The sequence below is a fragment of the Monodelphis domestica genome, chromosome 6 (assembly GCF_027887165.1).
Source record: "Monodelphis domestica isolate mMonDom1 chromosome 6, mMonDom1.pri, whole genome shotgun sequence".
NCBI lineage: Eukaryota > Metazoa > Chordata > Mammalia > Didelphimorphia > Didelphidae > Monodelphis > Monodelphis domestica.
Window position 1 is genome coordinate 65,428,215 of NC_077232.1, and position 20,826 is coordinate 65,449,040.

General features: G+C 39.3%; 1 protein-coding gene across 1 annotated transcript in view; it reads left to right on the top strand.

The window, feature by feature from the left end:
* Positions 1–20,388, top strand: part of PDE3B (phosphodiesterase 3B) — a 184,828-nt gene extending 164,440 nt beyond the window's left edge. Inside the window, exons 12-16 of the mRNA XM_003341455.4 lie at positions 2,790–2,989; positions 7,690–7,893; positions 13,557–13,718; positions 16,972–17,248; positions 17,421–20,388. Of these exons, the coding sequence (XP_003341503.2) occupies positions 2,790–2,989; positions 7,690–7,893; positions 13,557–13,718; positions 16,972–17,248; positions 17,421–17,599 (1,022 nt within the window). The 3' untranslated portion in view covers positions 17,600–20,388. The remainder of the gene's footprint in view (positions 1–2,789; positions 2,990–7,689; positions 7,894–13,556; positions 13,719–16,971; positions 17,249–17,420) is intronic.
* Positions 20,389–20,826: the final 438 nt, after the last annotated feature.

Below are 20,826 nucleotides of genomic sequence, written 5' to 3' on the forward strand. Positions count from 1 at the left end.
CACAATTTCCTTATCTAATTTTTTTTTTAACGTTCTTACTACTCTACTCTGCCATCAAGTAAAATGTCATTCCATCACCTTCTGTGCTACTGGGTTATCCAGACCTATCTCAAATATGGTAGCTATTGCATTGATCTCATGGCTAACTAAGCAGTTCATGACAACTTCTTTTCAGCACCTAAAGCCAGTTCTCATTCTTTTCCAGCACCAAAGATCTGGTCTCTTGTAGCACCTTCCAAAGGTTCTGGCTTCCATAAATTCTTGTCCTATTTATAAAACTGGAAAGCATGATACCAGCTGTGTCTACTTAACATTTCACCACAGTCCCAGCCAAACCCTTGGCTTTACTTACTTTTTTTGTTGTTGTTGTTCTGAAGGTGCTGATCACTTGCCCATAGAGAAATGCTCACAAAAGACCAATCATACTTTTGTAGGGTCCTGTGTACTACAAATATACGTTCAGTAGTAAATAGAAACATTTAGATTACCCTATAGTAAGGGAATGGTCTTTCCATTGAGCCTTCATAAAGATCAAAGATTTTGGTGCCCTGACTCTACTGAAACATTTAAATGTTTTACTAATATATATATATATATATATATATATATATTCATTAGCAAAATAAATTAAACTCATTTTTGTGTATTACCCTCTTGCTGAAGTGTCTCAGCACAAAGATTTAAAATATGACCAAAATATCTGAAAAGAGTATCTACAGGTTCCAATGCCTCCTCAAATGTTGGATCAATTTCCTTGTTTTGCAATATTTATCAAGAAATGTTTGGATCTGTTTAGATGTCCTCTTGACAATTCTTCATTATGTGATTAATATCTCCCCTGTTGGTTTATACACTTGTGCTCAGAGTATTTAACTGTTTTCTTCCTCCTGAATCTTTGGTAATTTCAGTCTTTTTTCCCTCCTATATCATTCTATCACCCATTTTCTGACTCTTTCCCCTTTGATGGTAAATCCCTTGAGAACTAGACCACCTCAAAGTTCTTATAGCCTCCTCTAGCTTTGGGGAATTAAATTTTCACTGGTCTTAGTTCCTGTCCCAAGAGGCATCTGGAAGAACACAGTTGGGTTTAGCTGAATACCACTACCCTTTCCTTCAAGCCTGGTTACCCTGATTCTCCTCCTCCTCTTCAACCCCAGCAGAATTCTTGAAGCCCAAGGCAGAGCATACTTTTACTTTCCAATACCTCTAAATCCTTCAGAAATTAGTTGGGAGAGGTGGTAGGAGGCAAAATTACATTTAACTGCTTTTTACCACAGAATGATAGGGTGAGCCTAGGGAATTGTGGCAAAAACAATTACAACATTAAAGACATTGCTGAGTAGATCCTAGAGGGCAGATTGTGCCACTTTGTCCATTTGTTGTGGTTGGTAGAGGAGGGGATATTGAATTAGGTATTAGAGATTAGCCTTATCTGGTATTAATTTATAGTTGTTATTTCATTAGACATTAGACTTGTTGTATTGGACTGTAGCAACAAGAATAATTACTTGCACTCAATTCTTATTTTTGAGGAGTTTTGAGAGTTTGGGAAGTGAAAGAATCTTGTTCTTCCTCTTGTTAGTCATCTCACCTTTGCATCCCCAAAAGGCAAAAGAAATAGAGCAGGGAGTTAATTAGGGAGTTAACTCCTTTCTAATTTACATTATTAATGAAGGGCAAAGCTTGGGTTTGTACTTCCATATTGTGACTCTTTTTTTGTTACTTATCAGCTCTGGTTTCTGTTTAGCTTAGGAAAACCACCATTATTCTGTCACTATCTTGGGCTGTAAGTACCTGTTTAACCACATGATTCCTCTTCTCCTGGGTCCATGTAATTTTTTTGGACATGGCAAATATGTAAGATTCCACTCCAGGGAACTGAATCCGAGTCTCTCTAGTCGTCATCTTACAGTCACTTAGCTCTTTATTTCTGCCTCTTTTTTTGAATTCTCTTTTAAAGACCAAGTCCAAGCATGAAGTCTGGGGTTCTGAGCTGGTTATGAATCAGTCTATTATCCTTAAAATGGAAATAATGAGTTGAGGAATACCTAGAATAAGGAGAGTTCCTATCCCATTGGGGGAAGCTTATTAAATTTCAGAACAAAGGATCCTCATACTTTAACCTGATTAACATGATTAGCAAGAAGTTAATTTTCCTCTTGGGAGTACCCTGTATGAAATATAGACCCACATCACTAAGAAGGCAAGATTACCATGGGCAAGATGCTTAGCCTCCCAGTGCTCCTGGCAACTCTCTGAGACTATTAAATTGTGTAGCAATTACCAGTCTGCTATGGTAGATTCTATACCAGTGAAGTCCTAAGACCAACAACAACAAAAATGTTCATTATGTACACTTCCAGCCCAATAACTTTTAGTTCTCTGTGTTATTAATTGAATGGAGAGAATGATAAAATTATTTATGGAAAAATAAGGCAAATAGGACTGAATATGATAAAAGTTTAACAGGGGTCAGTTCAGATACTGCCTTCTCTGTAAAGCTTTCCTTATTCCCTCTTTCTCCAAGTCAAATTGGCATTTCATTCCTAGAGTTTATTGATTACTTAGCTTGTTGTGCTCCTAACATATTTTAATTTCCAGTGGAGTTACAGTATTATACTGTCTATACTAGACCTTAGGATCTATGTGAAGGCAGGCATTAAATCTTATTTTTCTGTATGTCTCCCAATGCCAAGCTTTCATTTTACATACTCCATGCTTCATAAATCTTTATTGCTTTGAAGTGAAAATAGTGATAGCTACTTCTGATGTTTGTTTATCCTTCCCAGAATATAGTACGGGACTCTCTCCTATACGCATTTCATATACTTCTTCCAAGAGTTGCCCAATGACAGATCCAAACTATGGTTGTGTGGCATTGAACATCCCTGCCTTGGAACTGATGGCTCTTTATGTGGCAGCTGCTATGCATGACTATGATCACCCAGGGCGAACAAATGCATTTTTGGTGGCTACCGGTGATCCTCAGGTAGGAGTATCTTTTTTTATCAGAAAACTTGGAGAGGAATAATTTTAAAACTTTAAAAAATTAATGTAATCATGTAACAGTTAAATACTCATTTCCCTCATTGGACCCTATGTTGATTTTAAAGGGATGATAATGTGTTACACATGTGTGTCCCATGGAGATAGTCAACCCCTCCACTGCTTCCCTTTCTTTTTCTCTCTTGGCTTTGAATCTCATTTCTGTGGCTCTGGAAATTTTTCCTGCCTTTTTCTCTTGTACTCTTTCCCTTTTAGCTTTCTTTTCTTTGCTGCAATTCCTTGATCCCTCTAGAAAATTCCATGTGTGTGTGAGCAACTCTGGAAAAGAAGCAGCTTCAGGAGAGTTATTGAGGAGAAGGACTTTGAAGGGGAAGAAATAAGGTGGAATTTGACTAGGAAAACTATGTTATTTTGGTAACTTCCTTTCCACTAGACCACAAGTATCCATAATAACTTCCATTTCTAAAGCACATTCAAATTTACAAAGGACTTTCTTTGAAACATCCTTGTCAGATAGTATATGTACACTTGACCCCAAGACCAGTATTCTTTCATTTGTATTGTGTCAACACACATGTACACACTGTGACAGACAGAAAGAATTAGAGGTAGTCAGCCCTCAGAGCCATTAGCAATTCTGGTGCTGGGTGAGTAGCACTAGACTGATTGCACTGAATGATAATACTGGGTTCTCATCATTGATGAGAGGTCAGGTGCTTTGTCAGCAGTGACTAGGGAAATTAAATTAATGTAGTTAGTTTTCAAATGATCCATCTTACTGAATTAAAGATAATCTCCAAATAACAAATGATTTGTCATTCATATTTGAATTTGGAATATGATTTTAGATGAACATATGGATATTTGTCTATCAGATGTTTTAAGAATACAGAATTCTTCAAATAAACAAGTAAAGACTTGACCTTTGGAAAATATTGTTATGATGAAAATAAGATAAAATAAGGCAAAAGTTCCAAGCACAATCAAAAGTGCAACTCTGCCAGTTAATAGAATCTCAGCTTATTGACCAAATGAAGGAGACAGTTTTCTTTTATAGGCTTTGGGAAGTACAGAACAAAGAGCAGAACAAGGTAGGTGACATAATGGACTTGAGGACAACATGACTGGATATATAACTGAGGCAGTGGGAACAATATGATTGGTTGGAAGTTTGGTAATGAAAGACCAGCAATAATCCACTCCTTCCCTATGACTAAGAGCTATTCAGTGTTTGAGTCTAACCATAAAATAGTGGTCCAAATATTTTTGAAGATCACTTATCTATAAGCCAATTTTATGAGGTCTTTAATATAGTCATTATTAACAGTTTATACTATTATAAGCTTTTGTGGTATAAGTTTAGAACAGATTTTAACATAGCACCTAATACAAAGGCTGAAAAAGGTTTTAAGGCTGAGGATAATAAAGTCCATTTGCCAAGGGTGGCTAAAGGGGCTGTTTCTCTATAGCTAAGTGAACCAAGTGGAATAGTTAGTTCACCTGAGGTAGCTAGTTGTGTACATTTTTCTTGACTGATTAATAAGAGTAATGAGATAGATTAAACATAGCACAAGCCATAGTAAGAATATCTAAAACCATAGATTAATTTTAGAGGAGAGATTTAATTTGTCTCATGTGGCTAAGGAAACTCTGCAAACATACAGTTTAACAAAAACCAAAGTAATACAATATTGATTATCAACATTAACATAACAACTAACATCATGCCTCCTGGTATCACAGTATCCCACAGCCAGTATCCATTTCATCAGTTTGTTTCATCTTAGTTCTCAGTTGTCCCCTGTAGTTATTTGTTCTTTTGGAAATATCTTCTCTTGGACATTTGGAATATATCTTGTTCTCAGGGCAGCTGTGAAGGAGTCTTCCCTTTGGTGAATTTGCTTCTCTGATTCTATTTCCATTGTAGATTCTTAGATTTTCATACTAAAATATTTCACAAAACAGACTCAATACAGTTTACTGTATTCTCTTAAATTAGTTTTGCTTCTTCAATAACCAATTCATGTGGCAAAAACTGACTTAAAATTTATGGTTCTGATCTTATTAACAACAGAGCTATAAGAATATCAACTTAAGAACCCATAGTTCACATAAAACTTCAGATAATTTCACTTCTTAAATACCTCTTGATGTTTCTGTCATTATTTAAACCCCCCTACCTGATATAAACCCTATTACAGGCTGAAGAATCCTTTAAAAAATTATGAGAATCTGACTGGTAAAATGAACTTTTGTGGTTAAAGATTTACTATTTACTCTCTCTGTAACTGAAACCAGTTACCAGGAGACCAAAAAGAGATGTATCAAAACCAAAAGATGATCACAGGCTTCTTCTGGATGGGCCAGTAAAGAGTGAATTTTATCCAAAAACAAATAACATGTCATGAGACTGTCATTTTAAATGGCAGAATATGTGATATGTAAAAAGATAGATATTTGTTGTAGAGAATGAGCAGCAAGAAAGATCCTGGCAAGACAACAAGAAGACCCTCCAGTTTCAATTACCATATATTTAAAAAAATGATGACTTCATTGCAAAGGAGTGGGATAAGAGCATCTTGGAAATGTGGGAAAAGTTGGCTCAAGAGTAAGAAACAACAGGGGCCAGAGACTTTTAGACTACACTGAAACCTTATGCCTTTTTAGCATTAATATTTTATTCAAGAAGAGAGGAGATGCTGAATAACATTAAGAATTGATTTTATCTTGATAGATAGGAAATAATTGATTATCAATGTGAGACTCACTTCCAAATCAACTCTTGACATAGAGATCATTATTTGGCACAGAGATCATCATTTGGCACAGAAAAAGTAAAAAAAAAAAGTCTGCAGTATCCTCAATCAGTTTTTAGCTTCCAAAATAGAGAAAAGAAAATTGACATGGAGTCTTACCATTTTCTAAAGAAGTTTGAACACTACAAATCAGTCAACATAACAAGGAGATTAAAAAAGCCTAGAAACCATCTCAGCCACTAAACACTATATTTGTCTACCAGGTGGAGAGATATGGTACTTAGCTTTACTGATTTAGTATAAAATTTGTTTATAAAATCTTATGGCTCTGTGTTTGTTGTTGTTTTTTTCTGAACTGCTTTCTTTTTAATATTTGTTACAAGTGAAGGTTTCTAGGCAGGAGGAGTAAGAGGGCATATTGAAAAACAAATTGAATATAAAAACAAAATATCATTAAACCTAAGAAAAAAATCTTCCAGAAGTTACAAGCATCTTAAAAAACAGCAGGAGGTATAGCCAAAAATAGATGGGACAAAAGGGTTGCTGAGAGAGACCTTGCTGCTAAATGTTTAGGGAATATTTAAGGATAATACTGCAAGGACAACAAACAAAAAGTGGAAAGAACTGTTAAAATTACTATAACCAACAATTCCCTACATGAATGATGGTGGAGACAATATACTTGGGCTCAAACCTTATAGTCCCCAGTGGGCTACATGAGGAAGTAGAAAAAGCACTAAAATTATAAACAGTGAGAGGGGCATACAGATTCATCCATTTGTAGCCAGAGGAGGTCTGTGCTATAGATGACTCAGTTTTGAGTGAGATCTGGAAAAAGGAGGAATATACCAGCAGATTCTTGGAGAAAAATCACTTGTGTTATTCCACCCTCTCCACCTTTCCCCAGTGATTAAGAAAACACAATCATTGTCTGCCCTTTGATCCAGCCATACCACTACTGGGTTTATACCCCAAAGAGATCATAGGGAAAAAGACTTGTACCAAAATATTCATAGCTGCATTCTTTGTGGTGGCAAAAAATTGGAAAATGAGGAGATGCCCTTCAGTTGGGGAATGGCTGAACAAATTGTGGTATATGTTGGTGATGGAATACTATTGTGCTCAAAGGAATAATAAAGTAGAGGAATTTCATGGAAACTGGAACAACCTCCAGGAAGTGATGCAGACTGAAAGGAGCAGAACCAAGAGAACATTGTACACAGAGACTGATACACTATGGCACAATCAAATTTAATGGACTTCTCTACTAGCAACAATGCAATGATCTAGGACAATTCTGAGGGACTTATGAGAAAGAACTGTGGAAGTAGAAACACAGAAGAAAAACAACTGCTTGATTACATGGATTGATGGGATTATGATTGGGGACATAGACTCAAAACTATCACCCTAATGCAGATATTAAAATAATATGGAAATAGGATTTGATCAATGACACATGTAAAACCCAGGGGAATTGCTTGTGGGCTATGGGAGTGGGGTGGGAGGAGGGGAGGGAAAGAATCATGGAAAAAATTCTAAATTAAATAAAAATTTTCAATTAAAAGAGAAAACACAGTCATATGTGAACTCTAATCTCATGGTTCCATTTCTACAAAATCTTCACGAGAGTAATCTCTTTATGTATCTAGACATTAATCCTTGATGCACTTGAGAGAAATGATCAGGTGGGCTTCTTGCAGGTGGTATTCTATAGCAGATCACAGGTGAGGAGTTCCATAATTAACTGAAAGGTGGAGTTAAACTGAGAGACCTCACAGTTCTTTTGTAGAAGTAAGATGATTTGATTCCAAATAATGGTAGCATTTTGGCATTTCCCTTCTCTTGGTCTTAAACCCTCTTAAATGTTTTATTAAAATATCATATCTTCAAATGCCGGCTTACGTGTTTTCTTGTTCCTTTTTAGGCTGTGTTGTACAATGATCGGTCCGTCCTGGAAAATCATCATGCTGCTGCTGCTTGGAACCTGTTTCTTTCTCGCCCTGACTTCAACTTTCTTAGTAACCTTAATCAACCAGAATTCAAGCACTTTCGTTATTTAGTGATTGAAGCCATTCTGGCTACAGATCTTAAAAAGCATTTTGATTTCCTTGCTGATTTTAATACTAAGGTTTGTCATATGAGTTGCTACTTAAACTTAGAGACAGAAATATTTTAACGTTTTGTTTCTTTTTAGTAAGTTGGATTGAAAAGGGAGTCCCCTTTCTGCATCTTAGTTGTTTGTTCATCTAGCTATGCATCTGTCTGTCATTTGTTTTTACTGTACACTAATTTCTGAATATATCCCTCCATTACCAAGTGACCCATCTCTTAGAACAAAGCTTTGAAAAGTAGTTCAGCAAAACCAACACATATATTGTATCTCAAAGTACATAAGGTATTTCATTCCAATAGCCTATCCTCGTCTCTGTAGTGGATTTTTTAAACTTGGTTCTAGAGGCTTAGTGTGATCCTTCCAATTCACAGTGTTTAGATCTTTCCAATTCTCAGTATTTGGTTTTATATTATTTTTTTTATGACTGTGCTTATTTCATGTTACATCAGTTCATGTAAGTTTTTCTGTGCTTTTCTGAAATTCTCAATATTGTTGCTAATGGTCCACTAAAAGTCTATTATATTTAGATATTTGTTTAGCCATTTCCCAATCAATGAACATTTACATTTTTCCAGGGTTTTTTTTGCCAACATGGAAGGTGCTACTTTGAATCTTGTGGTTGAGATGGGACCCTTCTTTCTGTCTCTGTCCTATTTGGGGATCCCTCCTACCAATAGGATATCACAAAGTGTATGGAAAGTTTAGTTGCTTTTTTAAAAGCATAATTACTAAGTACTTTTTATAGTATTTGGGCCACTTCAAAGCTTCACCAGAAATATATTAGTGTCTGTATGCTATTTAATGCAAAAAATTAGAAATCTTTTATGGGAAGGTTTTTTAAGACTCAGTGATGTTATTACTGATCATATCTTGCCAAGTCTCCCAACTATCTACTTCTTTTGCTGCTGCTATATACACGTTGCTCAAGAGAGGTGGAGGAAATTATTAAACTCTGCTGACTGGGTTCCCTACAAATTTGTTAAATAATCATCATTCTAGCAAAGCACTTATTCTTCTGTTCATTTGTTCAATTATTCAGTCATGTCTGACTCTATGTGACCTTGTGGACTGTGGCACACCAGTACTGGCCATGGTTTTCTTTCTTTCTTTTTTTTTTAAACCCTAACCTTCCATCTTAGAATCAATACTGTGTATTGGTTCCAGGGCAGAAGAGTGGTAAAGGCTAGGCAATGGGGCAAGTTAAGTGACTTGCCCAGGGTCACACAGCTAGGAAGTGTCTGAGGCCAGATTTAATCCAGGACCTCCTATCTCTGGGCCTGGCTCTCAAACCACTGAGCCACCCAACTGTCCCCATTCCTGGGGTTTTCTTGGCAAAGATGCTCCAGTAGTTTGCCATTTCCTTCTCCAGTGAATTGGGGCAGATAAAAGTTAAATGACTTGCTTATGGTCACACAGCTAGTAAATGTCTGAGGCTGGATTTCAACTCATGTTTTCCTGACTCCAGGCCCAGCACCACCTAGCTGCCTCAACCAACTTTTCCCTAATCAGATTACCTCCTACTCTCCATACTGGCTGTTCCAAACCATATATCTCAAGTCTCCCCACTCTGTCAGCTGAAGACATTGACAATGAAGTGAAAATATTGAGTTCTTTCACTGAGAGCTTCTCCTCTTCCTCTCCTTATCACAAAGACATCTTCCTCAACTCTCTTCTCTATTGTCTCAGATGAAGAGATGATCTTTCTGCTTACCAGAGCCAATTCTTTCACATGAATCTCTGATCATCTCCTTACTCATCTTCTCTAGCTCATTGACCCTGCTATCCGCACATTCTCTCCCTATGTACTGACTCCTTCCTCTCTATTTACATACATACTCACATCTCTCCAAGTGTAGAGTCCATACTTGATTTGACCATCCTCTCTAGCAATTGTCCTCTATTTCTTCTCTCTTTTCTGGCAAAATTCCTTGAGAAAACTGTCTCCATTAAGTGTCTTGTCTCACGCTATTTTATTATTAGTTTTGTTTAAAAAAATTTTAAACATATTGATATGATTTTAACTATTTTTCTGGCACTTTGTGATCCATATTCTCTCTGTCCTCCCTTCTCTGTCCTCCCTTCTTTCACTCCTCCCTCCCCAAGACAACAGATCATATGATATAAGTTATATGTGTATTGTCATACAGTACATATTTCCATGTTTGTCATATTGTGAAAGAAGGCATATATCACTTACATGAGAAAAAACTTATAAAGGAGATAAAGTGAAAATGGTATGCTTCAATCTGCATTTCTGACTTCATTAGTTCTTTATATGGTGGTTGATAGCTTTTTTCTAGAAATCTCTTGGAATTGTCTTGGATCTTTTCATTGCTGACAATAATCATGTTATTCACAGTTGATCATTGTATATTATTGCAGTTTCTGTGTACGCCATTTTTTTTGGTTCTGCTCATTTCACTCTGTCTCACTTTATAAGTTTTTATGGTCATCATCTTCACATTTCTTATGGCCCAGTAGTATTCCATTTTAATCATATTCCCCAGTTGTTCAGCCATTCCTCAGTTGATGGATATCCCCTAAATTTATAATTTTTTGACACCACAAAAAGAGCTCCTATAGATATTTCTGTGCAAATAGGTCCTTTCCCCCATCTTTGATCTTTTTGGGTCTTGCTCTCTTTTAAACCCTCTCTAATATTGCTTTTAACTATATTGTTCAACTTAATATGTCCTCTTCCAAATTATCATTGATCCTCAATTGCCAAAACTAGTCTCAGGATTATCATCCTCTTTGATCTTTCTTCAACCTTTATCACTGGTGATCACCCTTTTATTCTGGATATTCTCTCTTCTCTGGATTTCTATGATATTGTATTTTCCTGGCCCTTCTTCTACCTGTCAGGACTCCTCAGTACCCATTGCTGGATCTTCATCTAGGTCTTGACCACTAACCATATGTTCCTAGTGCTCTGTCTTGGGCTCTATTCTTCCTTGGTGACTGTCATCAGTTTCCATGGGGTCCATCACCACCTTTATGCAGACAATTCCCTGATCTATTTATCCAGCCCTTTTTCATCTCCAGAACTGGTCATTTATCAGTTGTCTTTTGTATAGTTCAAACCCAGTGCTCCATAGGCACTCAGGTTTGACAAGTCCAAAGACATAATCCATTATCTTTCCTTCCCAAACCTCTCCCTTTCCCAATTTCTCTATCACTGCCAAGGGTGCCACCATACTTCCACTTATCAAGGCTCACAACCCAAGTGTTATCTTTGACTCTTCTCATTCATCCTACATTTCCAATTAATTGACAGATTTTGTCATGTCTACCTTCTCATTATCTTTCAGAAAAGTCACTTTCTGCTCATGCACCTCTCACTTTTGGTCAGACTCTCCTCCTGTGACTTGCCAGGACTGCTACATCAACAGCCTTTTAGTTGCTCTCTCTTCCTCAGATTTTTCCCCTCTCCACTCCATCTGCCACTCATCTGCCAAAGACACTTTTGCAACATGCAGTTCTGATCATATCATTTCAGTGGCCCCCTATTACCTCCAGGATCAGGATGGCCTTTGTTTGCCTCTCTTTCTGTGTGCAGGGCTTGGCATAGTGTAAATATTCAATATAATTTTTTTAGTGTCTTGCTATATAATTATATTAAAAGTTTGGGTGAATGCTCATCCTAGTTTAGAATAAAGAATGAAATACTCTCTGAATATGTCTCTGAATACATTAAAGGTTCTGTTGTATTACAGAGATTTTCCTGGCAGGAAGTATCTCTGACTTTACTGAGGCCTCTGAGTTTCTTCCTGACATTTCCAAATTCTACTTCTGTCATTCTCATCAGAACTAACAGCTTACCTTCTTGAGATTTTGACAGCAGGAAGATTCTGTTTTGCCTTGGTGAGCAGCTTAGGGAAAACTTTTCTGGCACCAGTAAGCTGAAACTTGCTTCTTCCTGGCTCCTGGATGGAGGAACACAAGACTGGCACCCCACAAAAGCTTCTTTCTCAATTGTTGTTTTATAATAATGACTGGTGAGAACACTAATGGCAACACAACCTGAAAACGATGTGATGTTGAAGACCAAGCTTGGCTCCAGGGTCCTAATGAAAAAAAGGCATGGCTTTCTTTCCGTAGCAAAAGTGGGTCCAGGCTATGGTCATGTAGTAGCTTATATGTGCTCAATATGTTGGCTAATTCTATTGGACTGCTTTTTTCCTTTTAAAATTTTTGTTCCTAAGTGTGGTTCTCTGGGTAGAGAAGAGTGATAGAATTATTTGGAAATGAATAAAAAAATAAAATAAAGAATAAATTTTTAAAAGTTAAAAAACAAACAAAAGATATCTATATTTTTGTTAAGAAAGAGAAAAATAAATTATTATTAATATTAGCTGGTGGAAAAGATTTTGAACTGAAATGTATGAGCTAAAGTCCAGTGTCTTCCTTTTATAGTTGAAAAATCAGAGACCTTTAGAAATGAAATGACTTGTCCACAGTCCTATAGTTGACCCAGGGTTTAGGTGAGAAAAAATTCCAAATCCTTAGACTCCCCAATCAGATGTTCTCTCCATTTTCCTATCCTGCCTCATCATTGCACAAAGCCAAGGTAGCTAGTTTTCCCAAATATTTAGCTGTGGCATTGTTAGCATCAGTACTCTTATTTTTGTTGTAGCTATTTCATTCTCTTCATGCAAGGGCTAGTGGCTATTTTGCTATTATTCTTTTATATCTAATGTTTTAGTCATCTTAATTATCATATATTATACAAAAACTTAGAAATAGAGAATTTCAGTTGTGACAGGAAGGATGGTGATCATGAAGTTCAGACTTCTTATTTCCCCGGCCTCAACATAACTGGGCAAGTCAGCCCAGAATTTCCCAGGCAACAGCTTCTGACATTCTGGCGATGACCTTGGACAGATCACTTCTCAGGGCTCTAGGCAACTCTTCTCCAAGACTCTGAGTTCCAGAGAACAGCTAGACCTGTGTTGGTACTGGGAGATCCTCATAAGGGAGTTTGCTGTAATAGGGGAATCCTGGGTCCAGGCCCTGGAGCAGTGAGAAGGGAAGGGTTTTATATTTATTCAGATCACCCAGCCTGACCCAATAGGTTATCACAGGGAGGCCTGGAATGTAGGACTTCTGGCTTCCAAGACTAACTCTGCTATGCAACACTGCCTATAATTGTCATCATTAGTTATGCTCACAAGTGAGAGGAATTATGACCTTGTGGCCTCTGGGCCAGCTGGGCTCAAATCCTTTTCCCAATGTATTCCAGCCCTGAGGTTTTGGGCAAATCACTTCACTTTTCAGTCAACTTTCATGGCTTTCAGTTGCCAAGAAGGTACTGTTCTGCATTTGTAGACGGTATTTCTTCATCTGGAAATTCCATCTACTAGTAAAATCATAGATTCAGGTCCTATTATATCTCTAATATTTATTGCTGAAAATGGTTTATTGAACCCTTTAGCTTGACAGATACTTGGGGAAGTTTGCTTTCTTGAGGGACAAAAAACCTATCCCCTTAGAAGAACTGTTGATGGAACCTTGGAGGTCTTGGCATAGCTGGTTCTTAAGAACATAACAAAATTTCTCTCTCTGTCTCTGTCTCTCTCAAACATACACACATGCACATTTGGACAAGAATCACAATAAGGCTTATTGGGAAACAAAGATGTGTGAAACTTAAAGAGTACTCCTTTTTCTTTCAATAGGCCAATGATGTGAACAGTCCTGGCATCCAATGGAATAGTGAGGATGACCGGCTCTTAGTTTGTCAGGTGTGCATTAAATTGGCTGATATCAATGGCCCAGCAAAAGCCCAAGACCTGCACGTGCGGTGGACGGAAGGGATTGTCAGTGAGTTTTATGACCAGGTAAGTCCAGAGTGGAGAGTGGTCCATGGAGCAGTAGCTATCACAAGTAAGCTCTTCTTCAGGAATGGCTGCCATATTGGATGTTTGGGCTCAGCAGATCAAGGCCTGAGAAAGGAAAGGGAAGCCTTCCGTTTTCCACCCCCCTTTCTGAGCCCATTTGGCTTTTACCAGAAGAGTGAGAATAGAAGCAGTTTCTATTCCTGCAGAATAGTTTGACCTTGGTTCTGTCCAGTGCTGAGGCAAGTTGAGGTTACAGGAATGAATGAGTGAGAAAGCATTTTTAAAGCATGTGTTCTCTTTGTGATGAGATAGGGATACAGAGAGAAAAAGTGAGACTGTTTCTACTTTCAGGGTGATCTCACTCTTACTGGGGGAAACAGTCTATCAAAGGGATCTCCGACTTTGGTCTGGAAGGCCTATAGGCGTAACTGCTGGCAAAGCGCATGGGATCCTTGTGCAGCACTAGGAGGTCAAATGACTGTGCCAGGGTGGGGGGTGGGGGATTCCAGCTTCCTAGAAAGAATAGTGGTTGCCACCTCACACAAGCTGTATAAACTGTCGAAGTGCCCTAGGATAGCCCAGGCCAGGAGAGGGCTGAAGACAAGTCTGGGGAGGGGGGTGTCAGAGTATGTGTTCCAAAATACTGCTGGGCAAGATTTTATAGTTTATTAGAGATCTTTTAGTTTATTCTCCCCCCTTTTCCAGATGGGAAAACTGAGACAAAACTAACCTAGCTAGGCAATGGCAAAACTAGAGTTGAATTCCAGGCCCCCTGACTTGAATCCCAATATTCCCCATTCTAGTTTACTGCTGTGGGCTAACTGAGGGCTAGAGCGGAGAGCAGAACATGGGGCTTTGCAGGATACACTCTGTGATCAGCGTGTAATCATACTCAAATGACAATGATCAATGACATCAGTCTCCATGCTGTTACATGAATAAGACCCTTCATCTCTCAGCTCTAAGCATTTTCACCAGCTGCCCTTCATGCATGGAATTCTTGCCATCTTCTGGCTTCCTTCAATTCCCAGCCAAAATCCTCCTTTCTCTAAGAAGCCTTTTCTGATCCTCCTTAATGCCAGAGCCTTTCTTCCATTGATTACAAATAGGAGTCCTGTCCATTTCCTATATGTCTCATGCTATCCTATGTCCATTTAGTTTCTGCTAGAAGACCTCCAGGGATAGGCACTCATTGCCTTGGGGAGCAGACCATGAGATAACAATTATTTGAAAGTTCTTCTTTATGCAGAGCTGAAACTGTCTTTCTGTAACTTCTTTCCACTTATCCAGATTCCCCATCTAGAGGGAGGGCAACAGAACAGTCTAGTCAGCCTCAAATTCCCCAAGCATGGAGCAAAGCAGGTTCATCAAACTATTTCTTTAAGGACTTACAAATTATTGTTCTTTTTCTTTTTTTTTGGAAAGTGTTGCCTTTTGAAGAAAATATAAATACTAAAGTCTTAAGTTTTGAGATATAAACCTCCTGCACTCCACAAGTACTTCCTTGAAATGGGGTGGGACATCCCCCCAAATGGGCAGCATCTCAAATTGCCCTTCAGAAGAGCTCTGTCCAGACTGCTCTACACTGCTGCAATCACCACGGCCTAAAACCTTCTATGTAGGTTAGGACAAAATATACATATTGCTATTAGCTGTCAGCCTCTGAGAATGAATGGGTGGGCTTGAGAGGGGAGAGAGTTCATTTCTTTCCCTCATGACCCACTTACTCGACCTTTTAGCGCTTTGGAGGGAGAGGGATATTGGCAATACTGCTGATTCTCAAAGAAAAAGCAGTCTCTTTTTTGGGTGTCATATCACTGTTGAATGAACATAAAACAGGGAACAACTGCTGAAAACCGAGGGACCAACTCAGAGGAAAAGATACATACATCTGCTTATGTATGTGATGCTATAATGAGCAAAAGATGAAATGACTGAGGAAACAAAGGTTTGATTTTCTGAGCATATCAATTTTAATGGCAATTGCACAGCAAATCAGGTCCAAGCCCCTTCCTCAGCTTAGGGCAATACCCTCAATACAGGAGGAGACAGACTTTTATACATTAAAAACAATCAAATAAGTTCAATTAATTAAAAGGAAAGAATACAATATTAAATAAATGACTAAATAAAAAGTTAAATAATCTCTTTTTTAATTGGATGAAAGATTAGGGACTTTGCCAGTTGGGAAGGAGAGAGTGAACAGGTACAATTTCCCAAACTCAGGAAAAGAGGCACCCTATTCTTCTGCAATTATCTGTAAACTATCAAAGGAACATGGAAGCAATAACAGCTGATTGATCAGTACAAGGCCAGTTTTCAGATGAGACATTTAAATTGCTTGAGATGTACATTATGAGAAAAGTCCTTCCTTTAGTCTTAGGGTCTGCCTGTATTTCTGGTGAACATTACTTGGGACTCTAAGGGGGTCCCTAAAAAAACAGTCGCAGATGATCCAGTTTCCCAGACTTGCAAGGCTAGGTTCAAGCAGTGCAGTGAAATTTCCTCCCAATTCCCGTAACTGAGTAAAAATTTTTCACAAGACAGAATTTGAGTGAGGCCCCTCTCTAACTGAATAGAAAGGGAACTAAGCTAGCAGAATTGGGTCACAAGTTGGAGTCAGTGTGGTTCACTCAGTTCTCACAGTTAACCACTTGCTGTCCTAATCCCCTCAATTTCTCCAGATGCTTTCTAAAGACCCGAATGTGATTAAGTGCTTAGAATCACAGCTGCAGCAAACTTTTCAAGATGCAAACTAGTGCGGTCTTTTAAAAAAGCCTTATATTGTCTTAGAATTGATCCTAGTATTCGTTCCAAGGCAGAAGAATGACAAGGGTTAGGCATTTGGGGTTAAGTGACTTGCCCAGGGTCATACAGCCAGAAAGTATATGAGGATAGATTTGAGCCCAGGTTCTCCTGACTATTCTGGCATGGTTTTTAAAGAGAATAAAATATTAGGTTGGTCTTGAGAACAGAGAATGAAACAGCTGACAAACAATACACAACTAGACCTCGTTACTCAAGTTTCATCAACATCATTAAATGGAAATCATAACTCTGATGATAACCAACTTCCACATGAACCTTTTGAAAGGCAGTGCTGATTGATCAGTACAAGGCCAGTTTTCAGATGAGACATTTAAATTGTTCCATATTGGAGCCTGGGATTTAGAATGAGGGAGGGAGCTTAGGAGCATGCTTTGAAAGCAGATGTGTAAAAATTCATCTTCTGTTTGTTTCTTAAACCATTCAGGGAGATGAAGAGGCCAGTCTTGGGCTGCCAGTCAGTCCCTTCATGGATCGCCACTGTCCACAGCTTGCCAAGCTACAGGAATCTTTTATCTCTCACATAGTGGGGCCCCTGTGTAATTCCTACAATGCAGCAGGCTTACTTCCTGGCCTGTGGATTGAGGAAGAGTGTGATGATGCTGCAGGTGAGGAATTTGGTGAAGAATTACCTTTGGAAGAGGACAATGCTCATGCCACTGCTGCTACAGCGTCTGCTGCTTCTCCTTCTAGTGCCAGGCCAAGTAAGCTGCCTCCATTCGCCCCTCCCCCTTCCCATCCCAGGGCATGTAGAGCATCACCCATCACCCTTGTAGCTTTCAGAAAATTCCTTATAGGTGGCCAAGTTCTTGTGTTCATTTGTAAGTTGGTCCTACACGAATCTTTGTCATTAAAGTTGTATTTTGATTTTCACAGAACTACAACGAAAAAAAAAGGTCAAGCACCGGAAGTTTTGCCAGCTAACACAGCATCTAAATGAAAATCATCAGCTATGGAAGAGACTAGTTGAAAGAGGAAGCCAGGACTCTGCTGGAGACAGCAAGCTGGGTGGGGAGGGCCATGGTCCACTTCCATCTCCCACCAAAGACCTCTAAGTTCAGGAGGAAGCAGATGAGGAAGAAATGCTACCATCTTCACATTCGTTCGTCATTGCCATCACCTCCACTCCCCGAGAGGAAGGAAGGCTCCATTGTTATCCAGGGAACGGGTGAGGAGCTGGGCTTGAAGAGGACTCGGCACCCTGGCCTCCCTTTCTTCACCGTGCTGGCTTTAGACTGACTCATCTCTTGGGAGGTGGGAAAGCTTTCATACTGTGATAGGATCCTCACTGCCCTAGACTCATCCCCATTCCCACGTACTTCACCACATGGAACAGAAAGCTGGCTCCAGTCCTCCTTCATCAGCAGGTCCCATGACTGCAGAGTCTCTGGAAGCCCCACTTTGGGGACAGATCTTGTGGTTCCAAGACCACCTCGCCAAATCCAGAGCTCTTCCTTTCTGTACAGCCCCTGCAAGTTGAGAAAGAACTTTGCACTTGTGAAGGAGACTGGATGTTTGGTTTGTGCGAGTCTGGGGTTCACTCTTCTGTTCTTACATACTGCTGTCTCAGTCTAACACTGAAGTTGGTATTTGCAGAACAGCCAGTTGGAGGGCCTCCAGGGTGTGCTCAGTGCCACCCTCCCACCTCAGTTTTTCCATCTGGAAGCATTGATGGCCACGTTATATTCTGTTGTTGTTTTTAATGATTCAGATGAACTGAGGTGCATTGATTTCTGATGGCTTTGACATGCATCATCTGCTACATGTTGCAGTTTTACTGAAGTGGTTCAGGTTTGCATTGAACATCACATTTTATCTGTTTTAAATTTAAGCCTTGATGCTCTGTGGTAGAATATTTAATCTTTAAAGAGATTTTTTAAAAACTCAGCAATGCTACATTTTTTCACTCTTACTCAGGATAAATATTTTTAAAGCATATTCCACTAAACCCATCAAACTCACATCACATCCCACTGTTGAGCCCGAGCTGTAACCTCATTAATGTTGAATTCCTTTCACATTTATAAATTTTGAGACAGATCAAAGCCAAAAAAGGGAAACTCATTCTTTTTATTGAGTTGAAATTCCCTCTAATCCTTACTGCAGAATAAAATGCAAACCATTCCTACAAAAAGTCATGAAAAGCCAAAGGAAAAATATTATTTGTGTGCAAATAAAGACTTGGAGATATCATCCTCAGGATTAGAATTCTCTTCATGAGTGCCCTTGGCAGAATTCTTGAATGTTTTCTGTATGTTGCAGTACACTTAAGTATGTGTTTTTGTTTGTTTTTTTTAAACCTTATGGGTCAGGGTTAGGCAATTGGAGTTAAGTGATTTCTTCAGGTTCACACAGCTATGAAGTGTCTGTGGCCAGACTTGAACCCAGAAGTCCTGTTTCCAGGCCTGGCACTCTATTCACTGAGCCACCCAGCTCCCTTACAGTTGTGTATTCTTAAGTGCATTCTGTGAGTGGCAGAATACTTAAGTGACCCACATATCCATCCCTACCATCTTTTGATCTGTTTCCTTCTGCCTCCAGGTGCATTCTGGGCAGTATCCTGAAAAGAATAAGCTTAAAATGACTACTATGTATTTATCCCTATTGCCCAGTCGTTGGTTTAGTTTCCAGATCACCATAGCCATCTGGCCAGACTCTGTGTTGGTCTTGCTACCTAAAATAAATTTTCCCACCATCTTATTCCTTGAAACGTCTTGGATAGCAGTGATGAAGATGGTTGCAGAACACGTGTACATGCAGCTTTTCTACTGCACTTTTGAACCTTTCTGGTTGCAAACGTGTGATTTTGCATGGGGAGAGCACCCAAAGCTAATTGTCAGTGTGTGGGCAAAGTGTTGAAAGCCCATGCTGACAGGTGCCAGTGGAGTCATTCATGATCAAGCTCACTCTAGACCCAAGCCGTCGCGCTGTGCTGGGGGAGCTCTTTGTTTCTCTCTGAAGTTTAAGTAGGTGTTTGGTTTGCAAGGGTAATGGGACTTGGAGCTGTAGCCCCAAACTGCCCAAACTGTCACCCCAAAAGGACCCATGACCATCAGGCTGGAATGTGGTTTGTAGAAAACATTAAAAAATACACCCTTGCCTTCTGTCTTAGAATTGATCCTGAGCATGGGTTCCAAGGCAGAAGAGTGTATAAGGCCTAAGGTAATTGTGGTAAATACTTGCCTAGGGTCATACAGGTAGGAACTGTGTGAGGCCACATTGGCACCCAGGACCTCCCAGGTCTGGCTCTCTATCCACTGAGCCACCTACCTGCCCCGAGGACACTTTTGTGGGGTGTTAACACACAAGGCTCCTTCTGCTGCCATCACAGCAATCACATTTATAAAGTTTAGTGTTTCCACCATCGGTAGCGCTGTGCCTTTTAGACGTTCACCCCTAGTTAACTAGTTGTACCTTTGAGTGCCAAGTTTTTCTTTTTCTCCAGAAGCCAGCCTTGGTGGAAGACCATTGCTCCCAGTTCTGCACAGCACATCTGTCTGCCAGGGACAAACCAAGCACCCTCCAAGAGGGGCCTTTTTGGTTAGGATTTTGAAGGGGAGGCAGGGGGAATTTGATGTACAGCTTTCATTTAGCTTCTCAATAGAAGCGTGTTATTCTTTTTTATTCTTTTAGAATATTCAGTTATTGGGATTTATTTTAAAATAATGGATTAATTTGACAATTGGCTGTTGATTTTTCAACATTAGAGCTTTCCAACTTTTTGTTCCTTGATTATGGCTTACAAACAGGTAACTAGCCCAGAGAAACTCTGCAAAGTATTTTTGTCTGATTTGTTACTTCCATATTCATAAGGAACTGGCCTATATTAAATATTTTAAAGCTACCCGTTGTTCCCAAGTGTCCCTTTATTTTCTGCTGTGTGTGTGGGGGGGGCAGTCCATGGTGAGCTCCTCTGGGGTACCTTTCCCAGAGCGTCTTGGCTCTGTTCCTCCTGGGAAGTCTACAACGACTACAGGGGCATTAATGAATGAACTACAGAACCAGAATTCTAGAAGCTGACTTAGACCTTTGAGTTGGTCTAGTCCAAACTCGCTGTGCTTGTAGACCAGGTCACTTGTCATCTGCCTAAACAAGAATGGATCCCCAAACGGAGATGATCTTAGCCATGCCAGGGCAAATGGCTTTTTGAGCCTTGTTTCTCCTTTCAGTTCTCCTGAGCCTAAATTGAACTTGGTCTCTCAGGGTAATTAAAAGAAATGGCCCTCACTAGAGAGCAGATTTCTGTGCTTTTGAGGCCATACTTTGCCCAGGAATAGAGATT